Raw genomic sequence first — 18,053 nt, forward strand, 5'->3', positions numbered from 1 at the left:
TTCAAAAATGAAATCCTACAACGTGGGGATCCGATCTTTAGATAAAAAGTTATTCAAGGTGGTTCGTTCTTTGTTTTGCGCTCTGTATAGGTTCTGAAATAAGAAACTGGTGTAACGGATTAATGTCCACGGATGGATAATATCATTATAATAAAATGTGCTTCAGAAATAAAATTTTTGCGATAAATAAATATTAAGGTCCTCAGATGCACCTTTCTAAATGATTCTCAAGCACCTTTGTCCAAATAAAGGATCAAACACATATTTGCAAACAATTCGAGAATAAGAGAGACAAAATGAAGGGAAATTCTTTGGGCAAATATATCAGAAGTATCGCAAAATCGACAATACCAAAAAAGTAATGCCGCGAGCTCAAGATCATAAGTTGATAGGCATCACAGCAAGATAATCCAAAAAAATATAACAAAATATGACTGGAGGAGGTTTTAATATGTAGAATGGTCATGTCGGCTAATCCTCCTTCATTTAAAACAATTTCAAGCCTCCGTGGGTTTCTGTCAGGAAAGTGGCGAATTGCAATTGGATGTAATAATTACCTGTAAGCGACTTCATTTTGGGCATTCTCTTATACCACGATTAAAAAGCCAATTAGGATTGACACATACGCGTGATGCTACTTATGGGTATCCAATTAGATCTAATCTGAAAATTGACACAGCGTGAAACAAACCAAGCCTAAATGCTGTAACGTTAACCCGCCGAACACCACTACGTAATTTGGGTCATCCATGGAATTTAAATCAAGATTTTTTTTATTTAAATCCCATGGTCGGTCCTTACCACGCATTCTTCTCCTCAAGTTGTAAGTAGCCAATTGCGCTGTCAAGAACATCCCAGATATGCCCGATGGGACTCATGTTTTGAAAATCTGACTGATCAGTACATCTTCGACTTCATGATATTCTACGCGTTTTTCTACCATAAAAATGGGCTGTGAACTAACTACGTCCCTGAACAATCTTACATAGATAAGACGCTTCTAAGTTCTCACCTGTTTTGTCTAAGAAAAGTTAGGGTGCCTTTCGGACACTCAAGGTCAGAGGAGAGTCTGCCTGCACTATTGCTGGAAACATCAACTTAGAGCAATAGATCTGTGTTTTTCTTCCCTAATAAAAGACTATTCAATCTAACCATTGTTCATGATGCGTTCACAAATGGAAAGAGTGTGGGAAACCGGTATCATCCCTCCAGCATCATATAGGGGTTCAGGAGTTATATTACAGCGGAGACTGGCATGACATTGATCCAATTCCTGCACGCCTTCCGGGGAGGCACCATGACCTCCTTGAGGTGTAAGGGTTGAGATCTTAAGAGCTATGCTTGAGATTATTCAAATGCATTTTTTTAAACATTATTACTAGTATTGAGAGAGAGAGAGAGAGTTTTTCAAAGAACACGTAGGCACCTTTTAATTATACTCAAAAAAACTCATCTCCATAGGCATCAAAATACAATAATCGTTTCAACTCCCATTTAAGTAATTAGGAAGAACTAAAATTTCGTAACGATGATAATGTAGGTGAAAGAAAACAAACGCTATTCAACGTATGGTGATTCTCACGAAACATGACAATTTGGACCAAAAAATTTCTTGAAATTTAAAGTCTTCAATATAATCTAAAATTTTTTTTGTATACTTCTTTAGTTACACTTATTAATATCTTGCATACAGCAGTGTAGTTAATTGATATTCGTCGAGAAAAAAAAATAAAATAGAAATTCACCAAATCTTGAACACCAGGAAAATGACATATTAGCTTAGAAGTTAAAAAAACAGTCATTTTAAGTTAATAGTGAGTAACTTACCTTAAGCCTTTATGTAAGATGAACCATAAATTGCTTAAATTAATTCTTTTTGTCCACTGTCGAATGAATAAAAAAAAATTTTGTTGCTGATATGTACAGAATAAAATTTTTAATAATTAATAATCAATCATTAAATAAATAAATAACTTTGATTACATCCAAGCATATTACAATCATACATAAACTTGGTATTAGGTTAATATTTGCTTTCCCTCCTTACAGTATTAGCAGTTTAAAAAAAATTCTGGTAACACTTCAACGTCCTGGCATTCATAAGACAGGAAAATGACAGCCAGGATAAAGAGAAATTCGCCATTTTATAGCATATAACTTTATTTTATTTAATATTTTTGCATAAGACGTTTATTTTCTGCAAAAAACAACAGGATTTCTTAAAATAACTCAGATAAATCTATGTAGTTTATGTTATTAATGATTTCAAGAAGACAGGAAAATGACAACACAAAAACCTACTCACCTTGAAAAATTTTTTGAAATAGATTTTGACCCAGAAAAATTGGTTCTTTATTCATGCAATAAGACATGTTCATATAAGAGGGTATCTAATCAATCTATTAACATAAGATATTGCCTACTGGCTCTATCTATTTCGGTTATGAACCACTAAATAAAAGTAGCCAAGGAAATGACAGATTTTCTTGGGACAAACAAATTATTGAAAGAAAAAATTAATTTAAACGAAGTTTTTGCAAATAGTACCCTCTGCGTGTACTCTAGAGATGCTTACACCGGGTGAGATAAAAAAAAAATTAGATATTGAAAATTTTATGGGAAGTTTTGAAGCTAGTTATTATTGAAAACATTGTTTGGGACATGCCAGGAAAATGACATTTTGATATTCAATAAGATTTTTTAACTATACAAAACAGTCAATGCTAGTGCAAAGTCATTTTAAAATGCTATCAGCAATGCTATTTATTGATTTTCTTTTAAAAAAGTTACTTTAGTATTAGATCTTGGTGCAAGGGACAGTGAATTGTCATGTTTCGTGAGAATCACCCATATATATACTTACATAGTAATCTATAGGGACACATTGCGGGCCCCTTATTAGGCCTATAATTATATCCTCTGGTAGGGTAGACTAGTACCCGGTAATATAATACGTGGTCCAGTTTGAATGTTATGGGTCAATATTAAGGGGAGATATAGGGCATGTTGTAATACAGAATATTGACATCGAATTTCTTCGTTTTTAACGCTATTCAAAGTACTGTTATATATATATCTATACTTACATAGTAACCTATAGGGCCACATTGTGGTCCCCCTATTAGGCCTATAATTATTTCCTCTGGTAGGGTACACTAATACTCGTTAATGAAACATTGAAGCATCAGCTTCGATGTAGAATACAGAAAAATAAGGATGAAAAACACTTCAAATGAACAGTGTGAAATGAATAAAATTAAAACTGAATCTGCCAATAAAAAAATAGGAATCAAAATATATCAGTAGAAACGAATCGAAAGAAAAACAAAAGTAAGCAGTGGTATACAGTAAAGTATACATAAAAAGGGTTTCCCGATTAAAGTTTTAATAAATACGCATTTTTTTAAAAAAAAATTATAAATGGCTTTCTTAAAAATCTCTAACTCAGCTGAATTAAATTGGAATTAATGATTTTCCGAAATTATTTGACGTAAAAAGAACATAATAGTGTCGAGCGGATATGCCTATTTTTTTAAAAAAATTATTAACTTTTATTCACTTTTAAACGACACTCGACTCGTGTCGAACATTGCGAACTTTTAACATGGCCTAAATTCTTATTTTTACATGCTGTTATATTTTTTTCTACTGTTTCTTTTTCTTCATACTTATCATATATTCTTTTTTTTTATTACTATTTCTTCGATTTTCTTAAGCTTTTGCCAACTTCTTAAGTAGTCAGATGCCTTGAAACATCAAAATAGTTTAGTATCATGTAGTCCAATATATGCACACCTAGTCCTGAAGCTATCATACATGCTCAAGTATTAAAAAAAAAGTCTGCCTCTTTATAACAAATGCATTTTTTCTGAGGGTGAACCAATGTTAGTAGACAATATTTGCTATGTTCTTTTCTTAATTGTAAGATAATTGATGAACGTAATAACTATTGATGAAAACAAAAACTTAAGACTATTTTGTAAGACGGAATGTCCAGAAACAAAGAAAATAAACAGTATACATTAAATATTCATATGAATAAAGCAAAATCAGAAATAAAGCAGACACTTCTTATTCGGTATTTCGCCACTGAGGAAGATTTTTGTTTAAAGAACTACAACATTGGATTTTTTGTGCCATTATTTGCACTTTATTTCCGTTGTTTAGCTTATTCATAAGTACAATAAAATATATACTAATTTCATTTGGATATCACGTATTCACTTCCTTTTTAGCCTAAATGAAAAATGGACACGCGTAATAGTATCAGAAATACAGTAGTGGTAGCAGCGCTATCATTCTGAGTCATTACGGAAGGTAGGATTAATCAACTGCAGATTGTGTTTAACTAATCTGAAAGCATTTAAAGTGAAAGTAAAATCGCACTAAAAATGGATGCACCCAGAACAAAAACACCTGGTAAAGTTTCTAAGGATTAAAAAACTCCACTTACTGCAAACATTTATCGTAGAAAGGAGGCAACTTTTTGTAATGACTAAGAAGAACGTCAGTGAATAAGCTGTGTTTTCTGAGAATTGTCACCATGCTATCAACTTCTGTCACTAAAAAAACCATACTAGCGCACGTTGTTCTAGGATAAAGCCATCTTCGTTTCGACTGACCGTTTAGTTTGCTTTAAATGCTCTTTGGCGAACTGTTTACAGTGATACACAAACTAAAATGCAGCAACGCCACCCGAAGACAAATTTTGAAACTCAGTAGGAGTAAAATAATTACCTTAAGAGAAAACAGCAAACCGAACATTTTTTTCCCTCCCTCTATTTTTCTCTAAATGATTTTACAAATCATCAGGAACTATTGAGACATCCGGAAAATTTTTTTCCATTTACACACACTTGTCAGACCAATATTTCTCAATAAGTCAACAGATTATACACACAAAATAAAACTTATTTCAAAGATAAATATTTTCTAACACTGCCTTTGGAACATATTTTGACAAGTGTCTTAAACTACGATCGAGGGACATAATGTAAAAAAAAAGAATAGCTCTAATTTTTTTTCTTCAAAAAACTTGGATTTAATACTTTTTGATTCCATGAGATATAACCAATCATTCTTTATTTTCATTTCTGTTTAGCCTGCAGATTATGCACCCAAAATATATTTATAAAAAAAATATTTAAAGAATAAATATATTGTAACAGCCCTTGGAACATATATTAACAGATGTCTTAAATTACGATCAATGGATATAATGCACTGTAAGGTCGTCGATAGCGTGGACTGTATGAAGAGGTTATAAGTAATTCTAGGCGACTGGTTACAAACAAAACAATTTTATTGAGAGATGTGGCGATGGTTCATCGCTGCAGTTACATGCATCTACTACTACTACTAACACTACAAATTTCTCCCTGGCACATACGCCCTCTGGCGTCACTTAACATTCCCCCCCGATTGAAATTCAATTACATAATTTCAATAAACAATATAACTAACAACAGAATACATAGAACATATGAATACTATTAGAATCATAAAAAATAATGAACAACTAAATTTTGCTATGATTACATACAATTTGAGAACAAATACAGTAGGATAACATGTGCTGATTAATATACATATATAATTATAAACAAAATTTAGTTGTTCATTATTTTTTATGATTCTAATAGTATTCATATGTTCTATGTATTCTGTTGTTAGTTATATTGTTTATTGAAATTATGTAATTGAATTTCAATCGGGGGGGAATGTTAAGTGACGCCAGAGGGCGTATGTGCCAGGGAGAAATTTGTTGACTAAATTTAGTTACCCTTTGCCATTTGGACAAATGAGTTTCCTTGATATCATTAAGTAGAGGTTCTTGAAGGCCATTTATTGGTCTCCCAACTATGAAGTGACCTGGACTTAATGTCCGAAAATCATCAAAGTTTGCCGACAATGGAATGAGGGGCCGGGAGTTCAATACTCCTTCTATTTCAGCTAAAATAGTTACAAATTCTTCAAGCGTCAATTTTTGGCTACCTATTACTCGTTTGAAATGAAATTTGAAAGCCTTCACCCCAGCTTCCCAAAGGCCCCCAAAATTAGGTGATTTTGGGGGTATAAATTCCCATACAATATTCTCGTTTGAGAGAAAGTTAGACAAGTTTTCATTGCGGGAAGTGACAAGCTTCAAAAGTTTTTTAATCTCAACATTTGCTCCAACAAATGTCTTTCCATTGTCAGACATGATTTTCGAACATTTGCCTCGTCTACCAAAGAAACGTTTCAAACAAGCTATAAATCCTTGAGTGGTTAAGTCTGAAACAAAATCAAGATGTATAGCCTTTGAGCATAAGCAAATAAAAACAGCTACGTAAATCTTATTTAACACTCCTTTACGCTGATTTTTAAATTTTACTAGAAAGGGGCCACAAAAGTCAACCCCTGTCACATTAAAGACAAAATTAGGAGTGACACGTTCCCTTGGTAGATCGGCCATTATTTGTTGAACACTTACAGGCTTATTTTTAAAGCAAATCACACAAGAATGAACAATTTTACGACAATTATTTCTGCCGTTAAGCGGCCAGAATTTCTGTCGCACTTGAAACAAGAGTGCTTGTGCACCTAAATGAAAATACTTCAAATGATAATGATTCAAAATTACATCAGTTAATTTATGCTTGCTAGGCAGCACAATGGGAAATTTACTATTATTCGATAAATCAGAGTTTCTAAGTCTGCCACCAACACGAATTAGAGAATTTTCATCCAAAAATACATTTAAACAAGATAACTTACTCCTAGATGACACTGGTTCACCTTGTTTGAGCCTTTTAAATTCCTCTTGGAACTCACCTGACTGCAATGAAAGCAGAAGCCAATTTTCTGCATCTTTGTTCTCTCCAATGGTTAAGAACCCCTTATTTCTAGATATTGGATTACGACAATTATGAATAAATCTAAAAATAAAGGATAAAATTCGAATTAGTTTGACAAAACTGTTAGAAAGGTTAAGAATTTGTTCAAAGAAGGATCTATCATTGGTGGTAATTAAAGAAACAGATTGAATGTCAATGTCATTAGGATCAGGAGCAGAGCACTTTTTCAGTTCTTCACAAGGTAGGTCAGTTTCTGGAATGTTCAGAGTCTCATCACACTTAGGAATTACTAATTCCTTTAAGAAGTCTGGTCCGGTCCACCAGGTGACATTTTCGATGAGAGATTTGCAACTAATGCCTCTAGTTACTAAGTCTGCTGGATTTTCGCATCCAGCACAATGATTCCAAGATTCTCGGTCAGTGAGAGATTGAATTTCTTTAACCCTGTTTGCTACAAAGGGTTTCCACTTATATATGGAACCTTTTATCCAATACAATGCAATCTGAGAGTCCGTCCAATAATAAATAGATGATATTCCTTTCCGATCTAATACCTTCTTTACTTCACGTGCAAGTCGTGAAGCAAGTAATGCGGCTATCAATTCTAACCTAGGAAGAGAAATTCTCTTAAGAGGTGCAACACGGCTCTTGGAAGCCACTAAGTTTACAGTTACTTGATTTGCTGTTTTAATTCTTAAGTATATGGCAGCAACGTACGCCTTTGGACTGGGTCGCATTCATTTCATCGACAATCACTTCATCGACACACCATTTCATCGACACCACTTCATCGACAGGCCGTTTCATCGACTAGGTCATTTCGTCGACAGGCCGTTTCCTCGACAGGGTTGTTTCGTCGACAGGCCATTTCGTCGACAGGGTCATTTCGTCGACAGGGTCATTTCGTCGACAAGTCATTTCGTCGACAGGGTCATTTCGTCGACAGGGTCATTTCGTCGACAAGTCACTTCGTCGACACGTCATTTCGTCGACAGGGTCATTTCGTCGAAACGTCATTTCGTCGACAGGGTCATTTCGTCGACAGGGTCATTTCGTCGACAAGTCATTTCGTCGACAAGTCATTTCGTCGACAGAGTCATTTCGTCGACAAGTCGTTTCGTCGACAGGGTCTTTTCATTGACAGGATCATTTCGTAGACAGGGTCATTTCGTCGACAAGTCATTTCATCGACAGGGTCATTTCGTCGATAAGTCATTTAGTCGACAGGATCATTTCATCGACAAGTCGTTTCGTCGACAGGGTCATTTTGTCGACAGAGTCGTTTCATCGACATGATCGTTTCATCGACAGGGTCATTTCATCGTCGTATCATTTCGTCGACAGGGTCTTTTCATTGACAGGGTCATTTCGTCGACAGGTTCATTTCATCGACAGGGTCATTTCGTCGACAGGGCCATTTCGTCGTCAAGTCATTTCATCGACAGGGTCGTATCTTCACCTAGGTTATTACATCGACAGGGTAGTTTTGTCAGCAGGGTCATTTCGTCGACTGGGTCATTTTGTCGACAGGGTCATTTCATCAACATGATCGTTTCATCGACAGGGTCATTTCATCGACAAATCATTTCGTCGACAAGTCATTTCGTCGACATGATCGTTTCCTCGACAGGGTCATTTCATCGACAAATCATTTCGTCGACAGGGTTATTTTGTCGACAGGTTCATTTTGTCGACAGGGTCATTTTGTCGACAGGGTTATTTTGTCAACAGGGGTCATTTCGTCGACAGGGTCATTTCATCGACAAATCATTTCGTCGACAGGCCGTTTCGTCAACAGGTCATTTCGTCGACAAGTCATTTCGTAGACAAGTCATTTCGTCAACAGGGTAGTTTTGTCGACAGGTTCATTTTATCGACAGGGTCATTTTGTCGACAGGGTCATTTTGTCGACAGGGTCATTTTGTCAACAGGGGTCATTTCGTCGACAATATTAAGAGAAGATTATTTTGTAGGCAAAGTCATGCGTAATTTTGAAACTAGTCTTATGATTCTTTTACAATAGACGTTATGCCCCTTGCACTTTTTTGTAATTTAGTATATTTCTGATGAAATTTTTTAAGCCTAGCCTGATGCAAAATCTTAATAGTATGTTGAAGTTGCCGGAAAAAAGCATTTCATTTGAAAATTGCCTACTCCTCTATTCATATCACGTTGCAAAAACGAAACATTAATTGTATTTTACACATTTAAGTTGTATATTACACAATTTTTTTCTAATCATATTTAACACATTTGTTTCTAAGATTAATTTTTAATGTACATTATTGTAGATTATCATCACGAAAGCAATTGCAACAACTATTGTGAATGATTCTTGATGTAGGGAGTGAATGACGGGTGAAATTAGGAAGGAAAAAAAGACGGTATAAAATGAATCTGTGAGATAATGAAACCATGTGGTCGATAGATAATTTCAATGACAAGGTTTTTTCGTTAACTGGCCATTTCAGCTGCAAAAATTTTCTGTCGATAAAAAAGAAAACTATACTGATATAACGTTCCCCCGCAATGAGTAAAACGCATTAATACAGTTTAAAATCTTGTTCAAAAAAAGAGAGAAGGAAAAGGAACTAACTTTTGCAATGATAACAATGGTGATGTTTACAAAGAATTTAATCCGAAAAACACAAACCTTTTAGATAGTTAGCTAGTAAGATTACTTCTTGTTTTATCAAAAATTTATATATTCCCTGTGTTTAGATATTTATTTTTTTCAAGCTCAGTTGATTTTTTTTTATATGCAAGTAATCGTTAATTTTGTTACTATTGACATATTAATAAAATTTTCTTACTTGAAATTTCAATATTTATATATTTTCTCTTTAAAAGAAAGATCGATATAAGAAAAAAACAAACTAAGTTGTATGAGTGGCTATTACGAAGGTTGGCGAGCGAAGTGAGCAACTGGCTGAACTTCCTAGTATTATAAAAATCTTGGGAAAAAAATGCATTAGGGGAAAAATAAAATGAAAATCCAACTTGGAAAACATATTGGGAAATAATGTTGATAAATTTTTTGTTCTAATCCTCTTCCTCATGTCTTTGTAAGCTATTCTGCTGAAGAGGGAAGTTTCTGACAATTCTTGTGAAATTTAAATGAAATATTATTTGAAACAAAAATCTTGTTCTCGCATTTCCAGTTTATTTTATTTCTTATTTAATTAATTATTTATAACGTTGTTGCGTTTAATATGTATTTTATCCTATATATTCCCTAAACATTTATAAGTTCTTTTACCTTATAAAATAAACTTCGTTAAAGTAAAAAAAAAAAAAGTAAAAACTCACAATGACTCCACATCCTCGGTATGCGATGCAATCGAAATAATATAAAAAATGGTTCTAAATCAGAGGAGGGGAGGAAACCTGTATAATTGGTTTTTATGATCTAAAACATTTGGGGAAAAAACGCAATTTACTACGATATAACAAATAAATTGACTTTTGAGTTTATAATTGAGGAGAGTTATCTATATGCATCTGATTTTATTCCCATTAATGTTTTATTAAAATAAGTTTAGCAAACTTGTTTTTTTACTCAAATATTAAAATGTTTTTCTTTTCGATTTGCAAGAGAATAAAAATTTATTTAAATTAATATAATTTGCAGGGAGAGTATATATTTTAAAGGCGAGCAATAAGTCCTTTAAAAAGTGTAAATGGAAATGTTTTTAAATATCATGTTTGATATGTGTCCTGATAAAGAAATGTGAATTTTTGTTACCAAAACGAAAAAAGTGGAATTTTGAATGTTGATAGAATATTTTGTGAAATTTTGCCCTTGTGGTTTTTGCTATGCTTGAAAATTTTTATAAATTGTTTTTCTCATTTGTAGTCTATTGAACAAACTTGATATTTTAAATACATATGCATTTTTTATTTTCATTATTTCTGCATTTTAGTTTTGAGTCTCCTGGCTTGTTCAGGCAGAAAATAATCAAAATTTTGATTGGAGATAAGTCGTGCTAATAGTGGTCAGTAAGTGTTTGAAAATTGTGTTTTCATCCTGTTTAGAAAATCAGTTAAAAATTTCAGCAATTATACTAGTAAAAAATTGGTCAAATTTTAATTGCAAGATTTTTTTTCTTCTTTTTTGTAGAGTAGGAGTTATTTATTCTTACATTTAAGTTCCAAGCTTGACTTTTTGTTAATTTTCTTTTAAGCAAAATGTGTCTAATTTAAATCCTGCAAATAAAAAATGAATTAATTCATCATTTACTTACTACTATTATTATTCTTATTAAATTATACTATTATTATTTAATTATAATAATAGTATAGTTCAAAAATAGTATAATTTGATAGTATTAGATTAGAATTGAATAATTAATACTATTATTAAATTCACTATTCATAGAAAAAACATATTTTGTGAAGACCAAACACTAACAGGCTTGCAACGTTACGCCCGTGCTTCTAAACAATTTTGGTAAGGTGAGTAGCACTTTAAATATTGTGGGAATCTACAACCGCCTCGGTAAATACCTAAATATCAAGTTTGTGTTCCTATTGTTCTTCGAAATCTCTAATAGTAGTAACGAAACTAAGACTCAGTTTGATCGTTCGAATAAGCATATTCCTGTCCTAATGTTAAAGATGCTGAACAAAAAGTTTAAAATTGCTATTAAAGTGAACATTAAGAAATTACTTTTCCATCATAAGAAACCTAGAATTTTTTTTCTACTTATGCAGATATAATAATTAGGTCTATGATTATTTTCATTTCTGTGAGAATTCGACTGATGTCTATGTTTTCGCTAAAATTTATGTAAAAATGTTGAAAATTTTTACAGCAATATATTTAGCTTTCCTCTCCTTGAAATAGTGTCTAAATTTTCATTGTAATATATTTTTATTACTTTTAATTCTAAAAATATATTTTATTAATATAATTTGATATTAAAAACAATTTGATTGTTAACGTCACACTATATTAACTGTAACCACGGTCCGGATATCATGCTTGGTAATGTTCTGAAGACAATCCTCACCTATCCTAAAAATAAGTGTCGAGCTATTACGATTCAGATCTAGAAATGTAGATTTCGATACATCAACCGTTTAAACGCTTCTCAACTATCTATTAATTAATTTAAAAAGTGAACTTCTTTTAGTGCAATTGGAACAATAAACCGCCATAAAGAATTTTACTTTAGTATAAAATTAAATAAGTGCATTTTTCTAATTAATAATAGAAAAATTTAGAATAAATCTCAAAAATAGTTTCAGAATTACGCATGACACTATCAACGAAATGACCCTGTCGACGAAATGACCCTGTCAACGAAAAGACCCTGTCGACGAAATGACTTGCCGACGAAATAACTTGTCGACGAAATGACCCTGTCGACGAAATGACCCTGTCGACGAAATGACCCTGTCGACGAAATGACTTGTCGACGAAATAACTTGTCGACGAAATGACCCTGTCGACGAAATCACTTGTCGACGAAATGACCCTGTCGACGAAATGACCCTGTCGACGAAATGACTTGTCGACGAAATAACTTGTCGACGAAATGACCCTGTCGACGAAATCACTTGTCGACGAAATAACTTGTCGACGAAATGACCCTGTCGACGAAATCACTTGTCGACGAAATGACCCTGTCGATAAAATGACCCTGTCGACGAAATGACCCTGTAAATGAAAAGACTCTGTCGACGAAATGACCCTGTCGACGAAATCACTTGTCGACGAAATGACCCTGTAAATGAAAAGACTCTGTCGACGAAATGACCCTGTCGACGAAATCACTTGTCGACGAAATGACCTGTCGACGAAATGACCCTGTCGACGAAATGACTTGTCGAAGAAATGAACCTGTCGACGAAATGACTTGTCGACGAAATGACCCTGTCGACGAAATGACCCTGTAAATGAAAAGACCCTGTCGACGAAATGACCCTGTGAATGAAAAGACCCTGTCAACGAAATGACTTGTCGACGAAATGACCCTGTCGACGAAATGACCCTGTCGACGAAATGACCTTGTCGACCAAACGATCCTGTAAATGAAAAGACCCTGTCGACGAAATGACTTGTCGACGAAATGACCCTGTCGACGAAATGACTTGTCGACGAAATGACTTGGCGACGAAATGACTTGTCGACGAAATGACCCTGTCGACGAAATGACCTGTCGACGAAATGACCCTGTCGACGAAATGACCCTGTCGACGAAATGACCTGTCGACGAAATGACCCTGTCGACGAAATGACTTGTCGACGAAATGACCCTGTCGACGAAATGACCCTGTCGATGAAATGACCCTGTCGCCGAAATGACTTGTCGACGAAATGACCCTGTCGACGAAATGGCCTGTCGACGAAACAACCCTGTCGAGGAAACGGCCTGTCGACGAAATGACCTAGTCGATGAAATAGCCTGTCGATGAAGTGGTGTCGATGAAATGGCCTGTCGATGAAGTGATTGTCGATGAAATGAACCAGACCCCTTTGGACTAGCGTCTGCAAATGCATGCAATTCTAACACAAAGTCTGAGTGATCAGAAATTTGAAATACATTTCTGGGTATTTGCAAGTTAGCCAATTCAGAAATTTCGATACACCACTGCTTCCAAGTTTCTTGAATATCTGAAGGAAGCTCGTCGTCCCATGAGATCTTACGCAACCATAATTCTTGGAGAAGAATCTTTAATCTGATGGTGTAGGGTGTTACTAGCCCTACGGGATCGAATATTCTACCTGCTGCTTGCAACACAAATCGTTTTGTATTTTTTCTCAAGTCAAGAAATTCCAGTAGTCCCTTAACTTCCATAGTTAAAATGTCCAGTTTTGTGTCCCAGGACATCCCAAGAACTTTGTGTAACTCTTTTGTGCTTTCTGATGAGGATGGAGGAAGAGTACTGAATCCTTGTTCCTCCCACATTTGTTTTAGTGACTCGTCGTTTGAAACCCATTTACGAAGGTGCATGCTAGCATCCTTCATGATAATGTCAGCTTCCCTAGAAATTTTGAAGGCTTCAGACAAGTTATCTGCACCAGCTACAATGTCGTCGACATAAAAGCAAGTATCAAGAATATTTGAAGTTGTTGGATATATTTTCTTGAACTTATCATTATGGTGCTTGATAGTCGCTGAGAGCAAAAAAGGGCTTGCGTTGACTCCAAATGGAAGCCTGTTGAATCTGAATACCTGCAATTGAGTATTTTCAGACTTAGTGGGATCGTCTAGAGTAAAAAGGAACCTCAATGCGTCCTTATCATTTTCGTTCAATGCTATTTGCAAAAAAGCACGTTCAATGTCCGCTAAAATAGCAAATTTATTCATTCGGAAAAAGGTTAAAAGATGAAATACATTCGGATTAAGGTTCGTTCCCGTCCAGAGACAATCGTTAAGTGAAAGTTCACCAACATCACAAGAACTAGCATCAAAAACAATGCGACACTTGGTATAAACACTGTCCTTCCGGAAAACTGGGTGATGGGGTAAATAAAACACAGGTTTATCAACAGTATCTGAAGCGGATGAAACCTTCTCAATAATTCCCTTTTCTAAGTAATCTTGCAATATTTCACTATATTGAATATACAATTTTTCATTTGAAGTCATACGATTTAAAAGACTTTTAAATCGCTTAGTTGCGACAGTAAGATTATCGTTCAATTCCCTCCAATCTCTTTTCCAAGGAAGAGTGATTTCATATCTTTTATTTTTATAACTAATTGTTTCATTAAATTTGGATAGTGCTTCATCCCCCTCTAAGCATTTGGGTTCATCCTTTATTCCTAGAGACTCAAGGTCCCAAAATGTTTGCAAATCAGTTAAAGTGTGATCTTGTGATAATAAGTGACATTTGTATTCCTTACAATTATCTTTAGTGCCCAATCTTCCCGTTACAATCCAGCCGAGTACAGAGTTCTGTAAAATGACTGAACTATTCTCCAATTTTATTTGCTCGGTTCGTAATAGTTCGTAAAAAATATCTCCGCCAAGCAAGATTTGCGCACGTTGAGGCTTAAAAAAGTTAGGATTTGCATAAGTCAAATTTTGAGGAAAATTAATTTTAGAAACATCAAGCGGTTTAGCAGGGGTTAATTCAGTAATTTTAGGCACTATCAGCATTTTTATCTCTTTCTTAAAGTCTCTATTTTTATTAGAAACAAGAGCAGAGATCGATTTATTTACATTCAAACTAGCTCCATTAATTCCAGTTATTAATGAGTTTAATGTATTCTCCTTTAAACACAATAATTTTGCTGCATCAGCAGTAATAGCGCTTATTTCAGAACCGCTATCGAGAATACATAAAAAGGGATAAAAACATTCATTTATTCCTCGCACATAAATTAAAGCAGTTGAAAGCAAAACATTTGAGTAAGTATCATAGACATTACAACTGCTTGGCGGCGCCTTCTGCCAGCTGTGAGAAAGGGCGAAGGAGGAAGTGACAGTTTTCGTTTCCCCTCCACTCATATTACTCATCTCAATATTTGCTTGATTTGGAATAATCTCAGTTAAATTAGAGCAATTGGATTCTAATATTTGATTATCTTTGTTTTCAACTTCGGGTTTTAAGAAATTAGCCCCATGAAGTGTCGAATGATGATTTCTAGAGCAATGTTTACATTTAAACTCTAATTTTTTACATTGAGATAACATGTGTTTACCCAAACAATTAAAACACAGATGCAATTTTTTTACACTATTCAATCGCTCTTGAGCAGATAAGTCAATGAATTTTTTACACTTATATATTAAATGGTTTTGATGACACATAGAGCAAGAGAAATGTTTATCATTTTGCAAAACGAAACTTTTATGTTTGGGGGTTACTTCTTGTTTCGGTTTTGAAACGGAAATACATTTTTGAACATTTTCAAGAGCTTGAATACGTTTTAACACAAACTCAGTAAAAAATTCCCAGGTGGGTAATTCGTTACAATTTAAAGACATTTCGAAAGCCTTTCTTGATTCATCGTCAAGGCGTTGCAAAACAATGTTCATTATTAGTGTCTCAGATAATTTATTTTGTTCTAATCCAAGTTGCTTTAATGCTCTTAATTGATTAAGTAAATTATCAATTAAGTTTCTTAAATCCTTACAAGATTCAAATTTAATTTTACTTAAATTTAATAACTCAGTTATATGACTGTTTACTATCAGTCGTTTGTTTTCATATCTGTTTTTTAATGCGTTAAACAAGGAAGAATAAGAGTCATCTACATTCTGTAATTGTTTTGCAGTACCAGTTAATGATGATTGTAAATAATACAGTTTTTGAGAGTCACTTAATTGATTGTTTTCATCAATTAAGGTAGTAAACTGAGCTTTGAAGGTAAGCCAGTCAGTGTATTTACCCGAAAATTGGGGTAAAGTAATTTGAGGTAGTTTAATGTTTGCATTAGTATTCGGTTCATTCAAAACAGAATTTGAACTCAAATTTGAAGTTTGTGGAATAATTAAGTCTAAGTAGCTTACCTCAATTGCTTCTACGTTGTCCTCCATTTCCGTTAGCGAAATTTCAAAGTCTGCTAAATCTGTATCGGATAAGATACTGTAGCAATCGTTTCGAAGATCATCGATCTTCGTTTTTAGACCCCTCAATGAATTGAGTTTGATTTCAAGGGATTTTTGATTTGGTGTTTCATCGGTAAGCACGTTCGAAAGCCTAGTTATTTGACCTTTGATGCTTGCTCGCTTCCTTGTTAGAACGACGCTAGACTCGAGCGACGTAGTAGCCTTTGTAGCAGTCGCCATGTTGAATTAATTCACGATTAATTCTGCTAGATTAGCACTCCGGCTGTTACGACCAAACTGTAAGGTCGTCGATAGCGTGGACTGTATGAAGAGGTTATAAGTAATTCTAGGCGACTGGTTACAAACAAAACAATTTTATTGAGAGATGTGGCGATGGTTCATCGCTGCAGTTACATGCATCTACTACTACTACTAACACTCAGTGTTGCCAGAACTTAAGATTAAAAAGTAGCGAATGGGAGCTCCAAAAGTAGCGGATTCGAACATTTTGTAGCCCAAAAATAAATCATATATATATATATATATATATATATATTCATTTACTGCACTAATTTATTTGGCTATATTTCTGTAAAACAGCGCCGTTTGCCAGAAAACACTAAAATTATAATAACATTGACTAGCTCGTTTTTTTCCAGCTTTTTTATGTGTAAAAATCAGTCGGAACTGTCTTCGATATTTTAATGTTGGTGCGGTCTTTGAGCTGCATAAGAATACTAAGAGGTTTCGACCTCAGCTCGCTTCGTTCCCCAACCTCAAGAACCTTAATTACTCGCACATAAAAATGTTCTCACTAGCTAATTTTTTTTTAATAAAAATTATCTCGCGTTTCGAGGAAATTAAAAATAAGACCTAACTAGGACCCAATCTCCAACAAGAAATTCAGAAAAGTTCAACTTCATGGGCCTACATCTGTGTGTATTTAAAAATAAAAGGCAAAAAATCTTTTTTTGATAAGCAAAATAATTTATTTAATCATTTCTGCTCTGAAGTTCGAAACAATACAAAGTACAAACATTCAGCTCGCAGATGAGAAATATGACTTTGCTTTTCTTTATAACAGCATCAATAATTGTTTCAAACTCGATTGAAAATAGTTTTGATAGTAATTTAGTGAACAAATGAATATTTTGATTTGGACCACGTATGAAACAGTATTTTAAAGCGTCTACGAAGCAACAAATATTTTTAACTATTTTTTTTTTCATTTATAGTAGCCGTAACATCTGTTGTAAAGTTAAAAAAAAACAATGATAAAAAGATAGATTTGCACTAAATGCTCGTAAATATTTTCTTTTCTCGCAGCTCGCCTTAGTTGCTGTGCTTACTTTACTTGCACAGTGAAACCTGTTAAGTTGACCATCTCTATAAGTTAATCACCTATCTAAGATTTTGATGATCAAGTGCAAAACTGGTAAAAACAATTTATTATCATTTTTATAAGATGACTTCTCTTATAAAACCATCAAATTGTAGTTCCACTTCTGATATAGTTTTTCTGTAGTAGCTTTAATAATTTTCTAAACTCCTTTTATAACACACAGCATATACATTACCGTGTTTATCATTTAAAGTAATTATCTTTCCTAGTTATTTTGCAATTACTATAAATGTTTCGAAAGGTTTAAAATGCTGACATTTTCGAATTAAAAAAATTGTCGTTATTCAGTTTTCCTGATCCCTAAGTGCA

At 34.0% G+C, this 18,053-nt stretch overlaps 1 protein-coding gene across 1 annotated transcript; it reads right to left on the reverse strand.

Moving 5' to 3' along the window:
- Nucleotides 1–1,147: 1,147 nt before the first annotated feature.
- On the reverse strand, nt 1,148–16,582 carry LOC147811065 (uncharacterized). Its single transcript, XM_087162212.1, has 4 exons — nt 13,314–16,582; nt 5,783–7,445; nt 1,828–1,883; nt 1,148–1,340 (listed from the first exon to the last, which is right to left on the reverse strand). Exons 1-4 carry the CDS (start codon nt 16,580–16,582, stop codon nt 1,148–1,150), a joined length of 5,181 nt encoding a protein of 1,726 aa, XP_087018338.1.
- Nucleotides 16,583–18,053: the final 1,471 nt, after the last annotated feature.

This window comes from Parasteatoda tepidariorum, chromosome 4 (assembly GCF_982258835.1).
Source record: "Parasteatoda tepidariorum strain Cologne lab strain chromosome 4, Ptep-v5.0, whole genome shotgun sequence".
In the NCBI taxonomy this organism is placed as follows: Eukaryota; Metazoa; Arthropoda; class Arachnida; order Araneae; family Theridiidae; genus Parasteatoda; species Parasteatoda tepidariorum.

Bases quoted from the DNA above. Each gene is read 5' to 3' on its own strand.
- LOC147811065 (XM_087162212.1), bottom strand. From the start codon at position 16,582: ATGGCGACTGCTACAAAGGCTACTACGTCGCTCGAGTCTAGCGTCGTT. The intron at 1,884-5,782 runs GTAACTAAATTT...TTCATTCGACAG, and splicing joins ATTTGTCCAAATGGCAAAGG to TGGACAAAAAGAATTAATTT. The intron at 1,341-1,827 runs GTAAGTTACTCA...AATAATCTCAAG, and splicing joins ATCTTACATAAAGGCTTAAG to CATAGCTCTTAAGATCTCAA.